General features: G+C 37.2%; 3 protein-coding genes and 2 non-coding genes across 6 annotated transcripts; 4 read left to right on the forward strand and 1 right to left on the reverse strand.

Annotated features, from left to right (window-relative positions):
• Positions 1-1697: 1697 nt before the first annotated feature.
• LOC132161523 (mitochondrial glycine transporter B) lies at positions 1698-10742 on the forward strand. 2 transcript variants are annotated; one of them, XM_059571639.1, is made up of 7 exons: positions 1698-1817; positions 3906-4030; positions 4871-4955; positions 6967-7146; positions 7243-7411; positions 7496-7662; positions 9115-10742. In XM_059571639.1, exons 1-7 carry the CDS (start codon positions 1803-1805, stop codon positions 9235-9237), a joined length of 864 nt encoding a protein of 287 aa, XP_059427622.1. In that variant the 5' UTR covers positions 1698-1802; the 3' UTR covers positions 9238-10742. The 2 variants fall into 2 exon arrangements, with proteins under 2 accessions (XP_059427622.1, XP_059427621.1); XM_059571638.1 differs by lacking the exon at positions 1698-1817 and adding an exon at positions 1864-2620.
• A 1750-nt stretch (positions 10743-12492) lies between these two features.
• LOC132161524 (small ribosomal subunit protein uS2-like) lies at positions 12493-16022 on the forward strand. The gene is made up of 8 exons (XM_059571640.1): positions 12493-12599; positions 13225-13396; positions 14093-14211; positions 14522-14767; positions 14847-14975; positions 15451-15619; positions 15749-15784; positions 15875-16022. Exons 2-8 carry the CDS (start codon positions 13264-13266, stop codon positions 15967-15969), a joined length of 927 nt encoding a protein of 308 aa, XP_059427623.1. The 5' UTR covers positions 12493-12599; positions 13225-13263; the 3' UTR covers positions 15970-16022.
• On the forward strand, positions 14296-14434 carry LOC132091073 (small nucleolar RNA SNORA62/SNORA6 family). Its single transcript, XR_009422116.1, has one exon. It is a non-coding gene; the product is annotated as a small nucleolar RNA SNORA62/SNORA6 family (small nucleolar RNA).
• An 865-nt stretch (positions 16023-16887) lies between the features above and the next one.
• Positions 16888-16960, reverse strand: trnar-ccu (transfer RNA arginine (anticodon CCU)). Its single transcript has one exon. It is a non-coding gene; the product is annotated as a tRNA-Arg (tRNA).
• Positions 16961-17142: 182 nt separating this feature from the next.
• Positions 17143-24681, forward strand: LOC132161526 (intraflagellar transport protein 56). The gene is made up of 17 exons (XM_059571641.1): positions 17143-17571; positions 18701-18847; positions 18917-19009; positions 19173-19287; positions 19681-19730; positions 19826-19971; positions 20142-20313; positions 20409-20586; positions 20677-20732; positions 20964-21017; positions 21121-21184; positions 22233-22321; positions 22405-22488; positions 22572-22641; positions 22853-22959; positions 23199-23332; positions 24240-24681. The coding sequence occupies exons 1-17, from the start codon at positions 17569-17571 to the stop codon at positions 24349-24351; spliced, it is 1674 nt and encodes a 557-aa protein (XP_059427624.1). The 5' UTR covers positions 17143-17568; the 3' UTR covers positions 24352-24681.
• The last annotated feature ends 37 nt before the right edge of the window (positions 24682-24718 follow it).

Below are 24718 nucleotides of genomic sequence, written 5' to 3' on the forward strand. Positions count from 1 at the left end.
CTCCTGTTTTAGAATGAAGACTTTGATATTGTTAGATATTGTTAGTTTTTGAGAGTGCTCAGGATTTGTACATCACATATGACTGCAAACTAAGTGGTGTTTTTTTTCTTTTTTTTTGGTTCCTTGATGTTATGAAGATAACACTTTAGGTGGTGGGGTGTAAGTTTTCATTTGTTCTCAAATGTTTAATTTTCACTGTATTTGCTTACAAGATTTCTGTAACTTTAGTATTTGTCTGCATTACACATTATATTTTTCCTGCTGTATGTTTCGAACAATCCATTTGGAGACTATCATGAAAGGCCTATAGATTGTCAAACTTCAGTGCAGTGGACTGACTTTATTTGGAGCAATTGAAAATATATTTTCCACTAATTTGTCACATACTGTTTCTTTGCATCTGATTAAAGCTTTGTCTTTTGTACCCTCAATTTCATCTCCAATTTTTTTTTCCAAAGCACAGCAGAATTTCATTATAGATCATATTGATCTAGTGGTCTAATGGTTAAAGATATGTGCCAAGACTGCAGATTCAAACTCTATAAAGGCACATGATTTTTTTATGATTGCTTGTTTAAGCGGTCTCTGATAATTTTACTGTTCTTTATTTTAAATTAGCTCTTGGTGGGTTTTTCATCAGTCAATGACCAATGCCAGTAATAAAGTCCAATCTCTCTTAATATGTCTTGGAGTAAAATTTAAACATTTATTTTTAACCTAGTATTAACTTTCATTTATTTCAAAAGTATTAGGAGTTTGGTGTGATGTACCTCGGTGTTCCAGTGGGGGGAATCACGCGTCTCTCCCCGGAGCACGTGTAACCAGCACCGCTGGAATAATCGAGCTAAAACCGGTTCTTTCCCGTTGTTCCGCTGACTGCGCAAAGAGTAAGCATGAGTTACGCAAACAACTTACAACTTTCTCACGCAAGCGTAACTCCGAACTATGGGCTGTGCTCACGGTCTCACCGCAGGAAGGTGTTCTTGAAAACTGTTGTGTAACCTGCTGTTTCACCTCTACTTCAATAAACATTGATTGCTTGAAAAGAAGATACGCAATCTTTTAGAGATATCGGAAAAAGGAGCAACTGTGTGTAAGGTAAAGTTTATGGCTTTATGATGGATTGAGGAGGTGACTGCTAGCTTTACCGGCTAACTGACAGAAATCAGCTGACGTGTGTTGCGCCACCTTTTTTCCAAACATTTTCCAGTGTGTGTATTGCCAGCTTATTTTACGAAGGAAACTGTATAGGAGCAGTTGGTAAGTTAAGTTAGCCGTTGCAGGATATTTGAAACGTAACGTTAGTATGCTGGGCTATTTAAATTAGCATTAGCTATTCTGTAATTTTCTACACATTTCTATATGCATATGTCATATTTTATTATTTAAATGGTGGTTTTTGTATCTAAATGTGTCGGCGCTGTATGTAGGTACAGTTGACAGCTGTGTGTAAAGTGACAGAAAGATCGATAATCATGATGAAGATCAGTCCTCATTCACTCTTCTTCTTCGGTCCTTAACAGACAGGTAACGTTAACGTTAAACATAAAATGTACGTTAACTTTAAATCTTTCTGAGACACTCTCTGCTTTCCCCCACGACAAGCTTTAACACACGACTATTTTTTTCTTGATTGTGTGCCTGGTTGTGTGTGATGGTGGGTTGGTCATTAATTTAATTTCTCCCTCATGCAGTCTGGAATCAAAGCTTTGACGTCTAACATCACAACGGCCATAGAAGAGGTAAAAAGGAGGGAGTTGAGCTCTTCCTCTGTACAAACCTCATCATCCTCTCCGTCTGGAATGGAGATTGCCCTGGTGAGTTGGTGCTAAGGCTGTGTGCTTTAATGTAGAGCTATTCTACTGAAGTTTAATGTGAAATGCTCGATAACCAAAAGATGAATATAATAGAATAGACTGACATTAAACTACTTAGCCTGATCTTCTATTAAAAGCCTATTTAAATAACCTTAAAGTTGATTCAACAGGTAAGTCAGGGCAAGCAGTTCAATGTCATGCTATTCTAATATTGGGCTGCTATCATTAGCAGAGAAAAGCAATCATATTTTTTTCATGTCTTATTTGTAATAGTATGAATACGTTTTGACGGCACTGTTTTTCTCAGGCAAAGTCATTTTTATGTGTAAAAGGCATAAGAAGATCCAAAAGTCATTGTTTTTCTTTGTTGTACAACCCGACTGAACCTATGTTGGAATAATAGGATATATGCATCCAATGTATGACCCACATTTTCTGTGTCGCATCCACGCAAGCACACGCTCACGCACATATGCCTTCGGCAACTGCATGACTCGCGCTGTGCTGAAAGCACTTGATCTGGAACACAAACGAAAGCGAGGGACTGAAACCACGGATGTGTGATAAGGAGTGTGAAAAACCAGTGCTGAGATCTGCAAGCATGGAAGCTTGTGGATTAAGCCATTGAATCTCTTTCTGTTGGGTGGGAGGGGGTTAAGGAGAGATTTGTGGCCATTGTGTTTGAGAGGAGAGAGATGGGGGCTTACTCTGTCATGTGCTGTTAGCAGCAGCAGAAAGAGTGAGAGAGAGAGATGCAAGAGAAAAAGGACCCTCAGCCCAAATCTGCCAGCAGCCTGGGAAAGGTAGGGCAGATTAGTCAGTGGCTCACTGTATGTTTCTCTAGTGTGTGTTTCTGCGCATTTGTGTGTGTGTGTCTGCCTATCACTCGTATCTTGCTGTTTTCATGCTTCTAAATGAACCTCAGCGCTCCGAGGAGCCTGTCGGCAACGCTCAAGTCTTGATGTGCATTTCAGTGTGTATGTGATGATGCTGACGGTGTCAGTGTGTGGTTGTGCATCTGTGTTCGGTGTGGTTCTCTATTATGGTAAATTTTAATGTCTGTTCATGTGTATGTGTGGTCATGCACACTTACACAACCAATTTTTTTTTTCATTTGCATAAATGTACATGCAAATGACACCGTGTAATTGAAGGTTTGGGGTCCATGCAGGACACCAAATGTAGGATGGATATTCAGTGCGTGAGAATATCCTTTTATCTGGGATGTCAGTGTTGGTCACTGTGGTGTTTTTAGTGCTCTTGCAGTAAATGGTGACTGTTATGTTGAGAAAATGAATGTAGTATAGTATTTGTACCTAAGTCTGTTAAAGGGGGCATAACTTGGTAAACATTGTTATTCTGTGTTTTTGCATAGCTCCCTTCCTAGCCCACCCAGAACGGTAATGAAAACCAAGCTGCAAAAATATCATGAACATATTAGCATATGACCGCCCATGTTTATATAGCTCAGCCCTCTTAATAATATCTTAACATTCTGTTTTATATTTAATTTGTATGTAACCATCTGTGAGTAGAAAATAAGACAAAAATATAATATTCATGAGGACAGGTTAGTAAGGTGTAACAGTAAATAAAAGACCTAAAAAACATACAAATAAGTCGCATTTATCATCTGGAGATTTGTATATGCCAAAATATACCTTTAGGAATTGTACTCTCAACATAAAACATGGAAAAAGAGATTCAACGCCATTACAGAAAGCCTCAGCTTGTTTAATTTGAAGGGTCAGAGCGGGGTTGAAAGATGGTCTAAACTGTGATCTAAGATAGTTTACTATGACTGTTTTTGTTGAACTAACATGTAAAGTGGACTTAAAGGAGAAGCAAAATGGTAGAACAGTGTTGAATATGGCCCCTTTAAAGTGCTGCCTGAATTGTGTTCTATTAAACTGTAGTTTCATCACCCCATCATCATCTTTCTGTTCATCTCAAAACCATTTGACTTCTCTTCTGCTGTCACTCCGCATTTTATATCCATCCATTTATACTCTTTTCTATCTTTAACCTTTGTCTCCTCCTTCAGTCCTTGTTTTCTCAAACTCTGTCTTTCTGGGTTTGTTCTCTCAGGCTCATCCTGCCCTGAAGGCCTTCATGTGTGGCTCTCTCAGCGGCACCTGCTCCACTCTGCTGTTCCAGCCGTTGGATCTGGTGAAGACCAGACTGCAGACCCTGCACAACAACATGCACCCAGGGTGAGACACCACCAACTGACATGCCTGCTGTGACCCTCGCTGACCATGTCTAGACATAGGCCTGCAGTTAGACGGCTGTCCTCTTGCCCTGATCTTTGTCTGGTATTAGATGTCAAGGTTTAGTTTCAGGATGTGATTGACAGATAATAAACATGTCTTGCATAGTTAATATACGTAATCATTAATGTTGTCCTTCTGACTAAGAGCTAATTTAGCATAGCATGTCATAGAACATCAATTCTTTAAAGGGAAAACAATGTTATATCCCAATTTTGCCTAGTACTGACAACTAATAGTTTTTGGTATTTGTTAAAGCATGCTGCTTAAAGTTAGTGATTTCAACAAATGTAGTTAGGATTTTAGTCAGTCGATGATAAAACTGATACAATTCCGTAAACTAAATTCAAAACGAAACCCAAGGCATATCTACAGATCCAAAATTTCACAGAGATTTTGGAATAAACTTGACCTGAGCTAGTAAGCAAACTCATAGCAACTTATATTGGCAACAGTTGCTTGCTTTTGGTTTATTCAGTGTTTTTGGTTGTTGTGACAATTGTGAGGTTTTAGCCTGTATTGTTTTTTTTGGTGAGATACGAGTGCCGTGTTTATATAACCACGTCCTGTCTGTATACTGTGTGGGAGTGCTCTGTTTTAAACTATCTGCTCCTCTCAGCTTTGCAGAGGATAACATGTTGCCATGTCAAATTATGTGTCCTCATAAGCTCAGCATGCCATCTAAATGCAAAGATGTTTGGCTCGTTCTGTCTGTTTTTGCCCTTCTTTGTCTCCCTGTCTGTGTCCATCATGACCATTTCTATTTTTGTCTTTGCTTCTCAGTGCTCCTAAAGTGGGGATGATTACAGTCTTTTTCAACGTGATCCGCACAGAGAAGCTGCTTGGCCTGTGGAAGGGGGTTTCACCGGTGAGTCAATTGTATTGGCTGATGTGTCCATTTCCTTTGGTACTGCCTGATCTCAGACAAATGTCCAATTCTTCATTGAATTTCAACTGTAGATTATGTATTTTAATGTGGCACGAACAAAACTCCTGTTGTCCTGTGAGGAATATTATGTTATCTGGATTAAAAATAAAAATTACAAAAATAAAAACAGACTTTTGCAAATGTGTAAATTGCACACACAGCCATTTTTATGTCACCTTATTTCACAAAAAAAAAAAATTATGTATCCACTGTTGAAATATAAACATTTAAATGAAAATAAAATAAAATATATTAATGGAAAAAAAAAACATTCATGGCAGATTAATTCAAACATACATTAAATAACAAAGACAACAGGTTAAGTTTAAGTAAAACTGTAATAAATATGTTATACAGTGAATATATTTAGCAAAATGCTTCTATCTAGAATGATTTTTATCAAGTTTATGGACATTGAATGGCATTCCTGAAGAAAATGTTGCTTTGCTTGACATTGTTTACTTTCTGAAGCTGAAACACTGACTAAATGATTACATGAGAAATGATACATTTCAGTAGGTTGTTTGTTTCAAAATATCTTCTGATGTTCCTTCATATTTATTTTGTGCTGTAACTAGTAGTAAAGTGTAAAACAGTGGTTCTCAACCTGTGGCCCATCACGAATCCACATGCGACCCACCATGCTGAACACAACTAAAAAATAATTTCAGTTTTACAGTTAATTTTAGTTTTTACATTAATTTAAAAATGTACTAAACAAATACAAGCTATAATATTTTTCATATATTATTTTCAGACATGACCAGACCTATGTAATCACACAATTTATGTTACGCATTTAACAAACGCTTAACATGCGCGCACTTTGGCAGAATTCAATTCAAATAGTCATCAGCAGCCATTAGTTAGGTAAAGTTGAGCATCAGAATGGACAAATTTGTTAAGGGGAGAAAACAAAAAGTGGAAAATGCCAGCAAAGGAACTCATACAAACAAGAATAGGCGCAAATTCAGCATTGAAGGTAGAAGAGAGCTGGACTTTCGGTTTGCCCTCCACTCAGTTGAAGATGTTCAGGCAAAAAGAAACACCCATACTACGCAGCAGTCATCCTTAATTACAGAAATGTGGCAAAACATCTCTAGAGAGAACCTTCGATTATTAAATTCGAAAATGCTTTCCATATTTGGATCAACATTGGCTACATTTGTGAACGCACATTTTTTTTCTTCCTGACAGCATCGGGTGTTTTATTAATGTTGAGTAGAATTTATTTATTTCAATAAATGTAATCGTTTAGATATCATAATATTTAGGCTAAATATAATATTATAAATCTGGTTGGTTTGTATTGATGACGTAATATGTAAGTTAAATGTGTGCGGCCCTTGAGACTTGGACCATAGTGCGGCCCGCTGGAAAAAAAGGTTAAGGTCCACTGGTGTAAGAGATGATTATGCTACGGTTACACCACATTAAAGAGCCTTAAAACCACGTGCATTGTTTGCATTATATGATAAAATTAACCGAATTTGAAAGCTGAGAGTGATTTATTTTAAAAATATATTTCATCCACCTCCTAAATGATTGCATTCAATGTGTTTCGCCTGCTCGCTCTGAGGCGCAAGTAATTTATTATAAATGAAAATTATTACATTCAGTAGCTTCTTCTACTTTTCTTAGTGATCTTTAATGCCAGTTTATCAGGAAGTGACAATTTTGTTTTCTTTGAATGGAAACGGTTCTTGTTCGCAAATGTTTTATGCAATATTAAAATTTTGCGCATGAGCTAAATTAGCAACTTTAGATGTTATCCAGGCTACTGACAGTCGAAAATCAGAGAAACTAATTAAATGTCACTGTTTTGGTCAATGACCCAAAACCAACTATATTGTTTGCCAAAATTTCAGTGCATCACTATTTATTTATTTATCTTTGTATATCAAATACTGTAGTTGTACCTGTCTCACTTGTCCCGCTTTCTGTCCTGCAGTCGTTCATGCGATGTATCCCTGGTGTGGGGATCTACTTCAGTACATTTTACTCGCTGAAGCAGCACTTCTTCCAGGATAGGTCTCCGAGTGCTGGGGAGGCGGTGTTGCTAGGGGCGGGGGCTCGTTGTGTGGCAGGCGTGGCCATGCTGCCCATCACAGTCATTAAGACTCGTTTTGAGGTAAGGATCTTTACAGAGCTCTGACACTGTACTGTATGCACATTGAAAATGCATGTTTTCTGCTGTGCTTATTCACTGTTGCATGTTTTATTTCAGAGCGGGCGGTACAATTACCTAAGCGTAGCTGGAGCCCTTAAAAGTGTGTTCCAGAATGAAGGTCCCGGGGCTCTTTACTCCGGGCTCACAGCGACTCTGCTCAGAGACGCCCCGTTCTCTGGCATCTATGTCATGTTCTACAGCCAGGCCAAAAAGGCTTTGCCAGAGGGTGAGCTTCTGATCAGTCATGATTGTGATGTGATCTGAGGATATGGCATTGTGTAATGAAGTCTTCTCTCTCTCACGCACTCAGAGATCAGCTCGTCCTCCTTTGTCCCACTGGTTAATTTTGGCTGTGGTGTGGTGGCTGGTATTTTGGCCTCTCTTGCCACTCAGCCAGCAGACGTGATCAAAACCCACATGCAAGTGAGCCCAGCGTTGTATCCCAAGACCAGTGACGCTGTACGCCACGTTTATGCGGTAAGCATCACAGGATAAATCATATCTGTTGACCTTTAGTGTCCTTTAGAAGTATTTTTAAACACAAAATGTTATTTTAAACTGCGTGAAACAAAATTCACTAAATTTCCTGAAATACAATACCATTTACATTACCATATATATGACCCTGGAGCACAAAAGCAGTCCTAAGTAGTACATGTGTATTTGTAGCAATAGCCAACAATACATTGTATGGGTCAAAATGATAAACAAAAAATATTTTATGGCAAAACTCATTAGGATATTAAGTTAAATCTATTTTGTAAATGTCCTACCGTAAATATATCAAAGCTTGATTTTTGATTAGTAATATGCATTGCTAAGAATTTAATTTGGACAACTTTAAAGGCAATTTTTTCAATATTTAGATTTGTTTGCACCGTCAGATTCCAGATGTTCAAACAGTTATATCCCAGCCAAATTTTGTCCTATCATTACGAACCATATGTCAATGGAAAGATTATTCATTCAGTTTTCAGATGATGTATAAATCTCAATTTCAAAAAATTTACCATTAAATCTGGTTTTGTGGACCAGGGTAACATACATATATACAGATGGCATATAATACTATATATATATATATATATATATATACCAGTTTGGGATCAGTAATTTGCTTTGTTTATTGTTTATTTATTTATTTATGTTCAGGGATGATACATTAAATTGATTAACAGTAAAGCCTTGTTACAAAATAAAATATATCTGTTTCTGATATTTTCTGCTTTTAACTTTCTAATCATCACAGTTTCCACAAAACCATTATAATAATATTGATAATTATAAGAAATGTTTTTAAGAAATGAAGCATCCAATAAGCATAATAGATTGATTGACGGATTGTATGACCCTGAAGACTGGAGTAAAGATGCTGAAAATTCAGCTTTGCCAAAAGGGATCAATTACATTTTAAAATATATTAACACAGAAAATAGTTATTTTAAACTGTAATATTTCATAATATTACTAATTGGCGTATTTTACCGTACTGTAGTGTATCATATTTACCTTCTTAATAAATGTTCCTTGTCTTGTGCAAAATGTATTGTTTTCCTAATGAAAATGTTTGTTGGCATAAGATTTTTTTTAATAAATATATATATTTCTACATCTAGAGTGACTTCTACCCGAAAGATAATATGAGCTTATAATATCACATCCTTTCATGTTTCCACTTTTCATTATCTATTCAAGTGCACGCAGGTAAAATTAAGTCCCACCCAATATCATTTTCATCTGAATTTTCTGTTTCAAACTAGACTGTTGTTTTGTATTTTCTAAAAATCAGTTTTTTAACACACCTGGCACATATATGTGTGGACTCCATACTGTGTGTCAGTTTATCTAGTCATGGTTTTGTCATAAGATTAAAGTATTTTTAAACTCAGTTGCATCACTTTAATTCTTATTTTCTCTCTCTAATTTTAGAAACATGGCTTGAGCGGGTTCTTTCGAGGAGCGGTTCCTCGTTCTTTGAGGAGAACCCTCATGGCAGCCATGGCCTGGACGGTGTACGAGCAGCTGATGGCACACATGGGACTGAAGTCCTAAAGACACCCGACGCACTTTATGTGTGGACTTCATTCTGTGTGTGTCCAGTGCAGGAGTGTATACTTTTCAGAGGATGGTGTAAAGATGGCGTTCTATTATCCTTGAAGGCTTGATTAAAACAAAAGCAGCTAGTGTTGGCTGGGTACCGGTAATCGTAGGGTTGAGTGTGTGTGTGTCTTTGTGTGTTAGTGTTTTCAGGTGCAGTGAGTCGTTACCCCGTGACATTCCTAAATTGCCACATTGTCTGCCTTGTTGACGCCTGCATATTGAGACAGGGGTCCACACTGAAGAATACCAATGAGAGACTGCTGAATCATGTGCTGTCAGCTCACAAGAAAACACTCCTTTCACAGGAAGAAAATCCCCATTTTTGGCAACTAATCTTAGAATACCACATGTCTCAGTGTCACTGAAAAGTGCCCACCTTTGCAGGGTTCTCAGAAACCCATGAGTCCGTGGACTCTTGTGTCTGAGAGTGACTCCAGTGTTTGAGAGCGTTCTTAAGCATGGTTCTCTGAGCTAAATTATTTTTAGTCAAGGATGAGGCTTAGTGTGTGTTTAAGACTAGTTTTACAAAGACATGTTGACATAATACTCCAGTGCACCGACAGTTACTCCAGGGCTGAGAAACTGGACTGACAACACATGACTGTCTCGCCAACATACTCCGTTCCGACTATAATTGCTCATCTCTATGCGATTATTTATGCTGTTCTAATGATTTCCTGTGCTGTGTGACTGGATGGGTTTATCAGTTCATTCCAGTACACTGGGTTTTTATTTTCTTGAATGCTCACTCCTGGGCACAGACAAAGCTAGGATTTGGATTGAATGGGACTTTCTGAGACCTGGAGAAACATTTAATATTTATTGAAGAAACAAGTGTTAAAGTTCCTGAGAAAACAATATTTGAAGTGGAACGTATCAGTGAGAATTTACAATACTTCATGTTCTGTTGGACATTTTGACTGACATTTTGTCTCGTTGACGTGTGTAAAACCACTGTAAGACACAATGGTGTGGTGTAGTGAATTTTAGGAAGTCTGCCAGAAACATGTCCGGTTAGTTGTTCGCCCTTAAAATTCGTAGATAGAACTATTAGGATTTTTGGCGTTCTCATTTTTGGCGACATCATTTTCATTCTAGTTGGGTAGTCCATTCATCCCACCATGGTAGTCTTTGCCGTACTGCCTTTAATGTTTTTTTAATCAGCAGATTACAGTAATTTGTAGTATAAAACCTTTAATAAGGGGAGAAAAAATTCAAATAAATTTCAGGGATGCATTACAATAATGTGATTTTAGGGAAAATATGCTTAATTGTCTTGTAAATAATGTCACCGTGCAAAAATCTAAATGGATCTGCAATAGATTTAGATTTATTTAAGCCAAGTATAATTTGTTTGTTTTTGTTTATTTTTCCCTCTTGAAATTTTGGGGGTTAATATGTAAACATGTTTTCATGAAATTCACCCCATAAGCCTTAGGGTTTCTTGTTCTCTCAGTTGTCTTGGTGACATTTGCCACTTCCTATACTTTGGGGGTTCGTACTGTATGTGCACTGGTCAGTGTCGAACCCGTAGGACTTGTACTACAAGACTCATTATTACCATGTACGTCTTTTCAATTTGATATACGCAAGTAATTATAATTTAATTTAGTTTGCTAAATTCAATTCAGTTAACAATTTGTTTTAAATTGCATTGATTAAAATGAATTAGATTAGCAAGATTATCTGCTGCAGAATGCAGCTGATGCCCATAGTATGAAGTTGGGAAAACATGCAGAGCCAAGTGATACACTAGTTTTATATCAGTTAAGAGTCTTTATAACTAAACGCTACATGCATATAGTTTGTGAAAGCACTTTAAATTCAGTGAAGTTGACTGCATTCAAACTGAATCCGAGTGGTGTGTGTGTTGGTCACATGTTGCTTTGTAAGCCATTGTGCTTTGTGCTGTTCTGTGGAGATACTCTTTTGCCATCACACAATCAGTATCGTCCCTTCAGCATTTCTTATGGCTATTATTGTTGATATTTTGTCTGAATGTGAGAATATGTGCACATGCAAATGTCATGCCTATGCTAATAGGTGAATAAATCTGCCCTGTTTTATAAATGGTTGTGAAGGGTTGTTTTGTGCAAGTGGTTTTGTAACCTACACTACATTTTTAGCATTCGTCATTTAGTTTGATCACACTAGTGAAGTGAAAATCATCAATCCTTTTTTTTTTTTTTTTTTTTTGAAAATGTCAAACTGTTAACACAGAACAGCAGAGAAGCAAGACCATTTTGTGCCGTGTTCTGCTGGGTTCTGCTGATGGTATAAACCCTGACACCCAGACAGCTCAGTCTCCAGACATGCAGCGAGCCAGTGTAAAGGGGTCAGGTATGAGAACACTAGAGGGACTGAAGCGCTGCAGTGACACGTCAAACAGAGAGCAGTAATTATAACACAGACACCAGACCTCACTTCTGTCAGATTTTATTTACCCAACTGCAAAATGACTGAAGCGTACAGTAGTTATCAGAAACCAGCTCCCCAAGAAAATAATAATGATATCATAAAAATAGCCAACATAAACCAGAATGCAGACATTAGACTTGTACTTTTACATGGTCAAAATGAACAATACATAAGACAATTCATTTAATAATGCAATATTTCCAATTGTACTGATTATTTTAATTTTTTTATTTGTGTGTATTTTTTAACATTGCTTCTTTGCTTCATTACTTCTATTTTAGTTCAATTGAGATACTATTTTATATTTAGTTATTAATATTTTGAATTATTTTTTTATCTTCCATTTTAATTTTAGTATAAATTTTAGTAAATCTGTTGTTTTTTTGTCTTTTGTTTTTATTATTAAATATGTATATGAAGTTTAATTAATTTGGGGGTTAGTTTTAGTATATCAAATCAAGCCACACTAAATGAAAATTAAGAATGTTGTTTGCCAATAAAATATATAAATAAGTTTTTTCATTATATTTCAGTTGATGTTTATTTAATTTCAAGTAACAACATTTTATGGTTTTAGTTTTACTTAACTATAATGACTGATTTGTACTCACTATATTGTTGATGGTGTGTGTGTGTGTGTGTGTGTGTGTATTTGTAATAGCAAGTAATTTCAATGTTTGCCATATTTGAGCACCTGCCTTTTTCATTTCACTAAAAAAGTCACGCATGTGAAATCCTCCAGCGCCGCTAGGGGTATCGTTAGTACGGAAGGAAAGCGAAACTCAAGAAATCCTCCAGTCTGATTGGTGGACACTCGGGTATATAATGTACGTCATTTCCTCAACCCGCCCTCTTTTTGCCGTGAAGCGCAGAACTCCATACGGCGTTGTCTCGTGGTGAGCGTAAACTCTATAATTTTGTCGAGTTTTAAACGTCTATTTGAGTCGAACTACTTCAGTAAATGCCACAATGACCAATATAAATCAAATACAATGTTAAAGTTGAAGTTTGCGTCAGACTTGCTAAGAAAATACGAAGGCCCGAATCGCAACGTGTAGTCTCACGCGAGGAAGTGCGTGTCCGTCTGCAGCCAGTGTAGTGCGCTTGGTGGACGAATAATTACTACTTGAGTAGTTTGACTTCAAATGTCTACATAACTTTAATGTCTCTTTTAGATGATTGTTGAAATAAGTTTGTGGTAAATTTTAAGCGTCGGTTAAAATTGCGGTAAAGTATAGCGTCTGACGTGCTAAAATAGTGATGCGAGATGGCGCTTCGTTCTGTGAGGATCACGCACACCGTTAAAGCCTCGCACTGCTGTCGGTGTTTGGGTGTCGGAAGTGTGCTAAAGTGATACAGCTGGGTTTTCGCTAACACCAGTAGGGCTGATGCACCCTATGACTGGGGTTTGATAGCGACCTGAGTTACATTCATCCAATTTGCTTAAAAATGCTTATTCCCCTTGTCAGTTTATTCTAATCTAACGTTAAGCCATCTCTATACGCTCTTGTTTCCTTCCAGCTGTCCCACTAAACTCGTTACGCAGGGAAAGTGGTCACGATGTCCGGAGGTCTGGATGTCCTTCAGATGAAGGAGGAGGATGTGCTGAAGTTCCTGGCAGCAGGAACCCATCTGGGAGGAACCAACCTGGACTTCCAGATGGAGCAGTACGTCTACAAGAGAAAGAGTGACGGTAAGAAGTGCAGATTAGGGTGATATGGCTTCGACATGCGTTTCTGGGGCTTTATCAATCTTGGTCAGTTACTGTAACTTACAAAGGTTTGTAAGGGAACTGCAGGTGGTTTGAGTTTAAAACAGGGTTGTAGTTCAAATAAAACTAAAAACGCAATATGACTTAGTGTTATTTATCAGATCTAATAAAGGCTGTTCATTTATGGGAATATTTACTTAAAGGGATAGTTCAAACAAAAATGAAACCTGTCGTTTCAAACCCGTAAGAACTTTGTTCCTACAAGAATACTTTGTGCGCCAAGGAAAGCTTTTCTTCAGTTCATGAGAGTCCTATGAAGCATAATATAGATGAATCAAGTAATTTTTTTCTTTGCGCACAAAAAATATTCTCGTAGCTTCATAACGGTTGAACCACTGATGTCACATGGACTATTTTAAAAATGTCCTTAATACATTTCTGGACTGTAAACGTGTCTGTCAGTTGCATTGCGGTCTATGCAGGGTCAGAAAGCTGTCAGATTTAAGATGAATGAATGTCTTACGGGTCAGATTTGGAATGACGTGAGGGTGAGTAATGACAAATACAATTTTTGGGTGAACTTTCCCTTTAAAATCTCAGGGGTGCTTTAAGAAATATTTTGTCAAAGGGGTTTAAGATCCACTCACTCTGTAACTGCTGAATCTTGCATTTCTGCAGGCGTGTACATCATCAATCTAAAGAAGACTTGGGAGAAACTGCTGTTGGCTGCTCGTGCCATTGTTGCCATCGAGAATCCAGCTGATGTTTGCGTTATCTCCTCCAGAAACACTGGCCAGGTAATTGACTCGCTCCATGTCTACTCATTGCCAGCAGCATTTGTCTGAAATTCACAAAATTAAAAATCCAAAGAGGTATTTAACCAGGCACATTGTTAAAACCTGGCACTGCCGTCAGTGTTTGGGTGTCGGAAGTGTGCTAGAGTGACTTGGCCGGGATTTCGCTAACACCATGAGGGTTTTGCCCCATGACTGGGGTTTGATAGTAACCTGAGCCACAATGCTTTTATTTCAGTTATACTGGATACGTTCTTTGTGAACTTGACTGTTGATTTTACTGATATTAAACATCACTGTTTTCTACTGTCAGAGAGCTGTGCTCAAGTTCGCCTCTGCTACTGGCTCGACCACGTTTGCTGGCCGTTTCACTCCTGGAACCTTCACAAATCAGATTCAGGCTGCTTTCAGGGAGCCTCGCCTCCTGATTGTGACAGATCCTCGCGCTGACCATCAGCCACTGACTGAAGCCTCTTACGTCAACATCCCAACCATTGCCCTCTGCAACACCGACTCCCCTCTGAGATACGTCGACATTGCCATTCCATGCAACAACAAGGTACTAGCGAGAAACTAAACTGTTCGTGCAGGTGGTGTTTATTCTGTCTAGTTATAAGCTTTTATATGTTGTGTTTTAGGGTCCCCACTCTGTGGGTTTGATGTGGTGGATGTTGGCCAGAGAAGTGCTGAGGATGAGGGGCACCATCTCCAGGGAGCACCCATGGGAGGTCATGCCTGATCTGTACTTCTACAGAGATCCTGAGGAGGTACGATGCAAAATATTCTTATACGGTTTGTTTTTCTCATCCACGTATTCAGAATCAGTCCAATAATCAGACATTCATAAATCCTGTTGTGATAAATATATGCATCTACCAGTTTACATCCAGACATGATTGAGATGTCATATTAGACTGACTCTTTTGTAGTACTTCTAACTTGTACTTGTAGTAAATTCTTTGGTCTGCCCAGTTTTTAAATATCATTGTGAGTTGTTTAGGACAAATTTTTAAGGACTTGTTTTGTAAGATGGACCCAGAAACTCTTAGTTGAATATAAATTTCCACCCAACTTTAAATGTATAAAAATTATAGAGTTTAAAATGTATCTGCTGTAAAGCTGATGTCTAATTTAAATACAGCCAACCAATATTCAGAATCACTTCTTGTGTAGCTTGATAGTGCTGCTTTGTTTACTGTTAGAAGTCTGCTAATTGTCATTTGTTCTCTGCTTTACCTCTAGATTGAGAAGGAAGAGCAGGCCCTTGCTGAGAAAGCTGTTGGTAAGGAGGAGTTCCAGGGAGAATGGACCGCTCCTGTGCCCGACTTCAACCAGCCTGAGGTTGCTGACTGGTCTGAAGGTGTTCAGGTTCCATCTGTGCCCATCCAGCAGTTCCCAGCTAGCATTGAGGGTAAGTTGCTTCTAGCAGACTTGTTTCAGTTGGTAAATGCAAAATACAAACTACTTTGTAAATTCAATTTAGTTAATTATTTCAACTGAAAGTGAAAATTGTGAACTAATTGACTCTTCTGAACCTTAGCTCCTGCCAAAGCTGCACCAGCTGAGGTGTTTGCAGGTAATGTTTTCCTGTTTTGTAGCATGAAATGCACGATACAAAATAATGTGTGTAAAATTTGTTGTAATCTAGAATTTGTCTCGTCAACAGAGGACTGGAGCGCTCAGCCTGCGACTGAGGACTGGTCTGCTGCTCCCACGGCTCAGGCCGGAGAGTGGGGCGGTGGCACTGCAGACTGGTCTTAAGAGAAGCCTTAACCATTCTTGTTAAATCAATAAATTTGGTTGGTTAAAACCTCGTTTCTGATGTGGTTTCTTTTTGAGCTTATTTTCTGATTATAGTGTCTAGCTATGTAGTTTGTGCAATGACACCAAAAAATGCAGATGGGCAGGTCTTATGTGAAATGGCTTAATGAAGGGATAGTCAGCTGAACAGTGTTCAATAAACTGGGTATTGCATATTAAGCTTGTTTTGTAGACATTTGATTGACCGATTGCATTAGGTAGCAGCCATTCAGTGTTTGACCAATGAAATCAAAACTGAATTTGCAGTTTTTCTGCAGATATTAAAGTCTTCATTCAACCTTTTGCAAACTAAGGCCTAAAAGTTAAATCCATAAAGTCACTGTGGCAAATGTCGCGTTCATAGAAAAAAAAATGAATGTCTACCTCAGTATTTTTGCTGTACAATTCAAATATCTGAACATCTAAACCAATATACATTACAAATATAAACTATATGAGTTGACTTATTTTAATTTAGCCTATTGTTTTAATGAAATTTGCATTGGAAAATGACGAAAATAAAGAATACAAGTATCACTTTTATTTTAGTACGATCAGAAGGTAAAGTAAAAGTTATTTTCATATTCTAGTGGTTGGGAACAGAGGTATGTTGGTTGGAAGTATTTTCAAACTGAAGTGTTACTAACCTTGCTTCCTAGACAATTACATTTACAGGATATTAGTATCTCGGTTTTTTTCGTTAAACTTTAGTTGCTTGGTCTTACATTTACCTTTATCTAACCTGCAGAAACCCTGCTTTAAGAATTTAAAGTGTATTTTGGATTCAGATTTGACGAGCACTTTTGCAATGATATTATTACTGGTATATGTATGAATCTAATAATTGTGTTTTTAGTATTTAAGGTAACGAAAACATTCCACCCCAGATGGGACTCGAACCCACAATCCCTGGCTTAGGAGGCCAGTGCCTTATCCATTAGGCCACTGGGGCTTCTGTGGGATCCAGTGAAAGATGTAAGCTTTTTATATATAATAAACAAACAAATATATCTGTATTTCTGGTTGACAATCTTAGATATTTCCTTCCATATGTTATATTTTAACCATATTTTGATAAATAAAAAAAAAAGCCAGAGAGACATGCATGAATTCCATCACATGGCGGTCTTCTGTCATTGATCTGTTGAAGAATGGGTTGCTTAGCAACATCGTGACGCCGCGCCGCCAAACATGGCAGTCGAGATTAGCTAGAGAACATTAAACACAACACGACGAGCGCATTTATATATAATTTGATTTAATTCACGAGGTAGTATCGTTTGTGTTTGTTCAAAAGCAAACGTAGATCTTTTAAATATCGTGTACGGCACGCACACCTACACATAGTCGTTTAGCATGTATGCTAGCTATTAGGCTATCTGGCTAGTTCACTTCATCTACAGAAATACAGTTCCTGTTCCTACATCTAAATCGATGCTGTTTGTAAATCTAGTGATTCCTTTTATATGATTTATGGTGATAAGTGTGCTAGTAAAATAACGGGCTAAATCTAGCCTAGTCTCAGGATCGTGTGTTCGTGGACAGTAAAGCATCCTCACCATGGTGAGTAACAACAACATAATGTAACGTTAGTTATTATTAAAATCACACAATAAAATGTTCTGAGCAAGCAAGCATAAATGTTTTTTTATGTTGGCAATCTATTGGTATAATTCAATATATAAATTCAAGAAGTTTAAAAATGTGCTTTTTTTCTTTTACGTTTTCTGCTGTCATTAGGTTAACTTTTTGAACTAGTTATATCTCGTAACTAGTTTTATTATTATTATTATAACAACTAAACTTACTTAATCTAACGCCCTCCTTTGTAAATATATCTAGCTACCCATTTAAAAATAGGTTATACCTATAAGTGACCCTTACCTTTTGTTTTCTATAAAAACATTTAACAACAAATACTCTGCGTTAATCTTGCCTAGTTAGGTAACTTGAATTATTTTAAGTGCCCACACTATATGATAGGATAGTAGTTAAATGTTCCCCTGAGATATTAAGACATTACTGTAGTAAACAGTTTTAGAGGAAGGTTTTATAGAGTTTCACAGGAAAATTTCATTTAGCTCGGAAGCATTAAATTGATCAAAAGTGAAGACATTTATAGTATTACAAAATATTTATATTTCAAATAAGTGCTGTTCTTATTATCAGTATTGATATTAGTCAAATCAGCATACTGATGCTGTGAAATAATGATGCTGAAATTTGACATGAATAAATTACATTATATAACATCAAAATAATTTTTATGTCATTTCTGATCAAATAATTAAATGAAGTCTTGAACATACTGAGACCTATTTCAAAATTAAAAAGTCTTACAGACCCAAAAGCTTTGATTGGTAGTGTTTGACATGTAGTCCATGTGCTGTCTACAATAATAAATGCAAATAAATGAATAAATTACTTACAGAACACTCACTTTGTGCAATGCTAAACTGCATTGCATAGATAATATCCAATGAATTGAAATGTGCGAAATATGTGCATATGCTTAGGATCAAATAAAAAGATTGTGTTGCTGTGAATGAGTGCATAAATGGGTATGTGGAATATGCATGAGAGATTAGTAAGTGGAATAAATATTTATGTGTACACATGATTAGAATAAATGAATAGAATTGATCTGAACTGTTGAACATCCTGATAGCAGCATCTTGTTTCTGTCCTGAAGCTCTTGTCTCGGATGAAACCTGCAGTGGGTGGTGAAGCCTCCACCAGCTCTAATGAGAAGAAAAGGAAAAATAAAAGCAAGAAGATCCCAAGACTTGAGGATTATCTAAACCAACGAGACTATTTGGGAGCCCTGACTCTATTAGAGGTACAAAAACAAGCACATTGGATCTCAGATTACAACTCTATGATATTTACATGAACTCTGTAATCCCAGTTTCAGCGTAACAGCGGAGTTTCAGTGGAGCACGCAGACCTTTGGATTGGCTTCTGTGCCTTTCATTTGGGAGACCACAAGAGAGCAATGGAGGTTAGATTGTGCAGACACACCAGGATGTTGGATCCAGTCAGTCATGCTTGACTAAGGAATGAATCACCTTTAAAGAGCGAGGCTTGTGTGACATTATGGCTGACTGTCTTTTGAAATGAGTTGTTTGTAACATTACACATTCTTATTTGTTACATAAACTCAGGAGTACAAAGCCCTCACTTTGAGGCCGGAGTGTCCGGTGGATGTTTGGGTGTATCTGGGCTGTTCGCTCTTTTTCCTGGGGCTTTATAAAGAGGCAGAGGAGGCGGCATTAAAAGGTTTGTCTTCACATACTGTAAACTTAAGTCTGTAAGATGTTTTTGCTCACCAAGGCTGGTTTTTCAAGTACAGTAAAATCAGTAATATTATAATCATTTGAAACAACTGTTTTTCATTTGAATATGTTTTAAAATGTAATTTCTTCCTGTTATGGTAAAGCAGAATTTTCAGCATCATTACTGCAACCTTCAGAAATCATTCTATTATGCTGATTTCAGTGTTTAAGTAACATTATCAATGTTGAAAACAGTGTTACAAAATATTTTGATGGAAACATTAATAGATTTTGTCAGCCAGTTTATAAAAAGAACATAATTTTTTATTTTACTTTTAGAAATGCATACTTTTTTTATAGCACATAATCAAAAATGATAAAATTCTGTCTTTTGCAGGGTCAAAATCTCAACTTCAGAATCGCCTGCTCTTTCATTTAGCTCATAAGGTCAGTTATTCATAAAATTGAATTCCCTAGTTGACATTATTACTGTAGTGCATCTGATGATGATGATACGATCTGCTTTGTTCTTCTCTGTGAAGTTCAGCGATGAAAAGAAGCTGATGGGTTTCCATCAGAACCTGGAGGACGTGACCGAGGATCAGCTGAGCTTGGCTTCCATTCATTATATGCGCTCTCATTACCAAGAGGCCATTGATATCTACAAACGCATCTTACTACAGAACAGGTGCTTCAGAATTACATCATGATCGCATCAACATATGAACCAGAACCTTTTAGAAGACTTACAATGCATTTGTACAATACTATAATGAGATATGAAATGTCAACACTTTCTTTCTTCGTACAGCAAAGCATCAGTATTGACAAATGATCTGTCTCTCTCCAATCCTGCAGAGAATTTCTGGCCCTGAATGTGTATGTGGCTTTGTGTTACTATAAGCTGGATTACTATGACGTGTCTCAGGAGGTGTTGGCCGTGTATCTGCAGAGTATTCCTGACTCTACTATCGCTCTCAACCTCAAAGCCTGCAACCACTTCAGACTCTACAATGGCAAAGCTGCTGAGGTCAGTTACACTACTATGAAGTCATTTTGTGTAACAATGCAAATGTGGTTTTAAGTTCTTTAATGAACCTTTTTTTCTCCTTTTTGACTCTTCAGACGGAGTTGAAGAACCTGATGGATATCTCTTCCAGCTCGTTTCAGTATGCTAAAGAACTCATTCAGCACAATCTGGTTGTGTTTCGTGGGGGTGAGGGGGCCTTGCAGGTTTTACCTCCTCTGATTGATGTCATATCAGAGGCCAGACTCAACCTGGTCATCTACTATTTCAGACAAGGTATGTCGATCAGGCGTAGCCTCTTGTCTTTAGCAGATACAGTGAGACTGGCTTATCAGGTTTGTTATTCACTTCGCCATCTCTCATTAGATGACATTCAGGAGGCCTACAAACTCATCAAAGACCTTGAGCCCACCACACCCCAGGTATTTATTTCTCCTTTCTGACTGACAGTGAGTGGATTAGAGTTTATAAGTGATTGTAATGGGTTTTGTCTGCTTGTATGGGATGTGATTGTCTTTGTAGTACCAGCATGAATGGACTGATAATTATAACCTCATCAAATCATATTTTCCACCATATATATAACCATTTTCCATCTCACATGAAAATTGATTATCTAGTGATAACATTTTATCCTCTGGTGTCATTCACAGGAATATATTCTGAAGGGGGTGGTGAATGCTGCTTTGGGACAAGATATCGGATCGGTTCGTGAGGTTCATTCATATCAGATAACAGTATTTCCTCTCAAAGCCTTTGCACATGTTTTCCCCCAAAAATTCCCAAAACTATGTTTGTGTATTTTCACAGAGGGACCATTTAAAAATCGCCCAGCAGTTTTTCCAGTTGGTTGGAGGCTCTGCCAGTGAATGTGGTAACATCATTGTTTAGGCTAACAATAACGATATTAGCGCTGGTTCAGCAGCCGGGCCCCTGTGCTGTATTGAATGGAGCCAGTGACAGAGTTTGTTTTCTTGGCACAAACTGTCTCATCCTAGACTGAAAGTGGCTCTCAATTATATATCATTTCTGTTTTACTACAAAATGTAATTTGCACCTGACATGGTGAAAATCCAATATTATTTTATAAATATTTTTTATTAAAATGGTGTTTTCCCTAATGTACGACTGCAAAAACTGTTATTTTGAAGCCAGAATTATCCATTTGTGTGATTCATGTTAAACCGATGATTGCTGGAAGCGCAGCACTGTGTTCATTTACACGCGAGCAGCTGATGTTTTCAGTGACAAACATCATCTCCCCAAATTTGTTATGAGAATCTGTTGTCAACAAAATAGAAGCTTTGAGGTCTATTTTTTTATTTAGTGTTCCTGTAGCTCAATTGGTCGCGCATTACGTTGTCAAGCGCAAGGTTGGGGGTTCGATTCCCCGGGAACACATGATAGGTAAAAATTGATAGCCTGAATGCACTGTAAGTCGCTTTGGATAAAAGCGTCTGCTAAATGCATAAATTTAATTAATTTAATTTAATTAATTTTTTATTTTTTTGCAAAAATAAAAGCTCTGCGGTTTAACGCTTGACAAGAGAGACATTATGAATATTAGTATTGCAATTTTACTGTTGTTCTGTAAAATAAAATAAAAAGGCATATTGAATATAAGTGTAACAGGAAGTTCTGTAAAGAAAATAAATAAATATTTAATCTCTGATAAAATAGCTTTATTTTCTCACCAACTTATTTATTTGTTTAATTAGGCACTTGTTAAGTGTTCATTTTGTACCTCTTGGATTTATGAATTTACTTATCTACTTATTTATTAATTTAGCTACATAGCACATAAATAAAATACATTAGTTTCATGTATCATGTACAAATTAGTACATTAGTTTCACTGAGAATGCATGTGCCTTTGCCCTGGACATGTAAACACATTTAATGATCTATTCTCTTCTTATTAGACACGATACCCGGCAGGCAGTGTATGGCCTCTTGCTTTTTCCTGCTGAAACAGTTTGAGGATGTGCTTATATATCTCAACTCAGTCAAGGTAATACACATATCAGAGTGTTTGGACTCGAAGCAGAAGCATTAAAGACATCAGCATCAAATATCCCTCTTGCTTCCCTGCAGAGTTACTTCTACAACGATGACGCATTCAACTTTAACTACGCTCAGGCCAAGGCTGCCCTGGGAAACTACAGGGAGGCTGAAGAGGTACAGAACAACCGTGGTTCAGTAAATATGATTTAGGAACCTTCTGCAAGTAGTGCGACTAAATCTGAATTGAATGTGAACAGGTGTTCCTGCTCATCCAGAATGAGAAGATCAAGAATGATTATGTTTACCTGAGCTGGTTGGCGCGCTGCTGTAAGTTTTCCTATACGTCTTTGAACGTTTTGAACAATATCCGACAGATCTCCTGTTCTGGGCTAGTACAATTCGGTTTTGACCTCAGTGAAGATGAATGACTGGAATGGTCTTTCGAAGCGTCTTGTACACATCAACTCTTTTTGATTAGTCATTTCTGTAGACGCATGAGACCTCTCTGTCTCATGTCATCCTCCCTCCTGTGTTCTAGACATTATGAATCAGAAGGCTCGACAGGCCTGGGAGCTCTATCTCAGACTGGAAACCTCATCTGACCCTTTCAGCCTCCTGCAGCTCATCGCGAATGACTGCTACAAGGTTCAGATTCTGAACACATTTTCATTCATATATCAGCTGGGTACTAATTGTTTTTTAATAAAGGCAGTGTGTTAAAAACCGTAGCGTGCTAGCCATAGTGAAATAACCATTTACTGTTGATATTTGTTCAGCCCACATAAGTTTGTGGCCATTGTTTCTACAGCCCTGATTCTGCTTGTTGTGTTTTCTTCTGAAGGTTACATTCGATTATCTCTATTTATTCTGTGAGCTCTTTTCAGATGGGGCAGTTCTATTATGCAGCTAAAGCATTTGATGCTCTAGAGAGACTGGATCAAAACCCTGAGTACTGGGAGGGGAAGCGTGGAGCATGTGTCGGGATCTTCCAGCTCATCCTGGCAGGCCGAGAGTCCAGGTATGAACCAATGACATGCCTGAGGAACGAGGTGTTAAATGCAATTTAACGGCTTTTATTATTTGGTTCAGGTTATGAAACTAAATTCATAAAATTAGAGTTATTAGTTCTACATTTAATCCAATATTGCCTGACATATGAAATAATAGTCATAAAAGTTTTCTTTTTTTTTTATTGAATTGAATCGTTTATTGCACCTTTAGGCAAAATATTATGAAATTTCCATATCTGCTTTTTTTTTGTGGAGAAATCATATTTGATACACCAGGCTTTTATGGCTCATTTAGTTATGATAAAGTGAGAAATAAAGAAGTGACATTCGAGGAGGAAAAAAAACAGCTGTTTTATTCAGGCTTTAGCCAGGCAAAACTGTGCAATGTGGTGCAGTTGCTGGTATTTATATGGCCGAAAAGATGACATTCTGGTATCTTTTCATTTCGGGGCAAAACATACAATACAATTCACTACTATGATGACCGAGAGATGTACAAATAAACATTCCTTAAAAGTCTGATGTATCATATTCGTACTCATATCCAAAAAAAAAGATTGGTGCGTAATCAATTAACAATTAGTTGTTTCCATCTATTAAGTGTTCATCTTAAGATATCACAAACAATGTATAAATATTTATGATTGCTATATAAAAATCAGTCACAAGTCACATGTACCACAACCTGAAGGTGGACCATTTTAGGATTTTTTTTTTTTTTACTCGCTAAAAGAGTATAACTGTCAATCAGATGACAGAGGAGTTTAGTACAACAGTTTTGATGATATTGATAATTTAGGGGCCTTAGAAATGTATGTATCAAATATGATACAGTAGACTTGATAGGGTTATAATAGACAGCCATAGCTCATCCAAGTATATTATATAGATTTATTTTTTTTGCTTTGTTTTCAGAGAGACACTGAAGGAGGTTTTGCCGATGTTGAAGAGCACTGGCAACCCACAAGTTGAGTACATCATCCGCATCATGAAGAAATGGGCCAAAGACAACAGAGTGGCTCTCTGATCGCATTTACAAATGTGCTAACACACTGTAGTAGTTATTATTGGATAATTTTTTTTTTTTTGTATGGTATCCTTACGCTTGTTTGTCTGTCAACAAAATTTGTGATGAGTACAACAGTTAAGATGCATCTTAGAAAGAAAAAAAATCTGATGCTCTTATAAAGCTACAAGAAGTGCAGACACACTAAAACATTTACTTTATTATGAGAATAATATCTTTTTTTAATTTGCAGTTGTCCGAAAGAGAACACTATATTTACAATGTATCCATGTCAGTGAATGTTTTCGGTGAGATGGACAGTGCAACAAATAAAGTTGACATCTTTTCATACTTGTGACTACATAAACTTTTATTGTTTTGGCTTGGG

This window comes from Carassius carassius, chromosome 17 (assembly GCF_963082965.1).
Source record: "Carassius carassius chromosome 17, fCarCar2.1, whole genome shotgun sequence".
Taxonomy (NCBI): Eukaryota; Metazoa; Chordata; class Actinopteri; order Cypriniformes; family Cyprinidae; genus Carassius; species Carassius carassius.

What these genes read in the sequence shown, in the direction of transcription:
- LOC132161523 (XM_059571638.1), top strand. Translation starts at nt 2,570, where the DNA reads ATGCAAGAGAAAAAGGACCCTCAGCCCAAATCTGCCAGCAGCCTGGGA. An exon ending in TCATTAAGACTCGTTTTGAG is followed by an intron (nt 7,147 to 7,242) that starts GTAAGGATCTTT and finishes GTTTTATTTCAG; the next exon opens with AGCGGGCGGTACAATTACCT. An exon ending in CTGTACGCCACGTTTATGCG is followed by an intron (nt 7,663 to 9,114) that starts GTAAGCATCACA and finishes CTCTAATTTTAG; the next exon opens with AAACATGGCTTGAGCGGGTT.
- LOC132161524 (XM_059571640.1), top strand. Translation starts at nt 13,264, where the DNA reads ATGTCCGGAGGTCTGGATGTCCTTCAGATGAAGGAGGAGGATGTGCTG. An exon ending in CCTCCAGAAACACTGGCCAG is followed by an intron (nt 14,212 to 14,521) that starts GTAATTGACTCG and finishes TTCTACTGTCAG; the next exon opens with AGAGCTGTGCTCAAGTTCGC. An exon ending in TCTACAGAGATCCTGAGGAG is followed by an intron (nt 14,976 to 15,450) that starts GTACGATGCAAA and finishes CTTTACCTCTAG; the next exon opens with ATTGAGAAGGAAGAGCAGGC.
- LOC132161526 (XM_059571641.1), top strand. An exon ending in TTGAGCCCACCACACCCCAG is followed by an intron (nt 20,733 to 20,963) that starts GTATTTATTTCT and finishes TGTCATTCACAG; the next exon opens with GAATATATTCTGAAGGGGGT. An exon ending in GAGCTGGTTGGCGCGCTGCT is followed by an intron (nt 22,642 to 22,852) that starts GTAAGTTTTCCT and finishes CCTGTGTTCTAG; the next exon opens with ACATTATGAATCAGAAGGCT.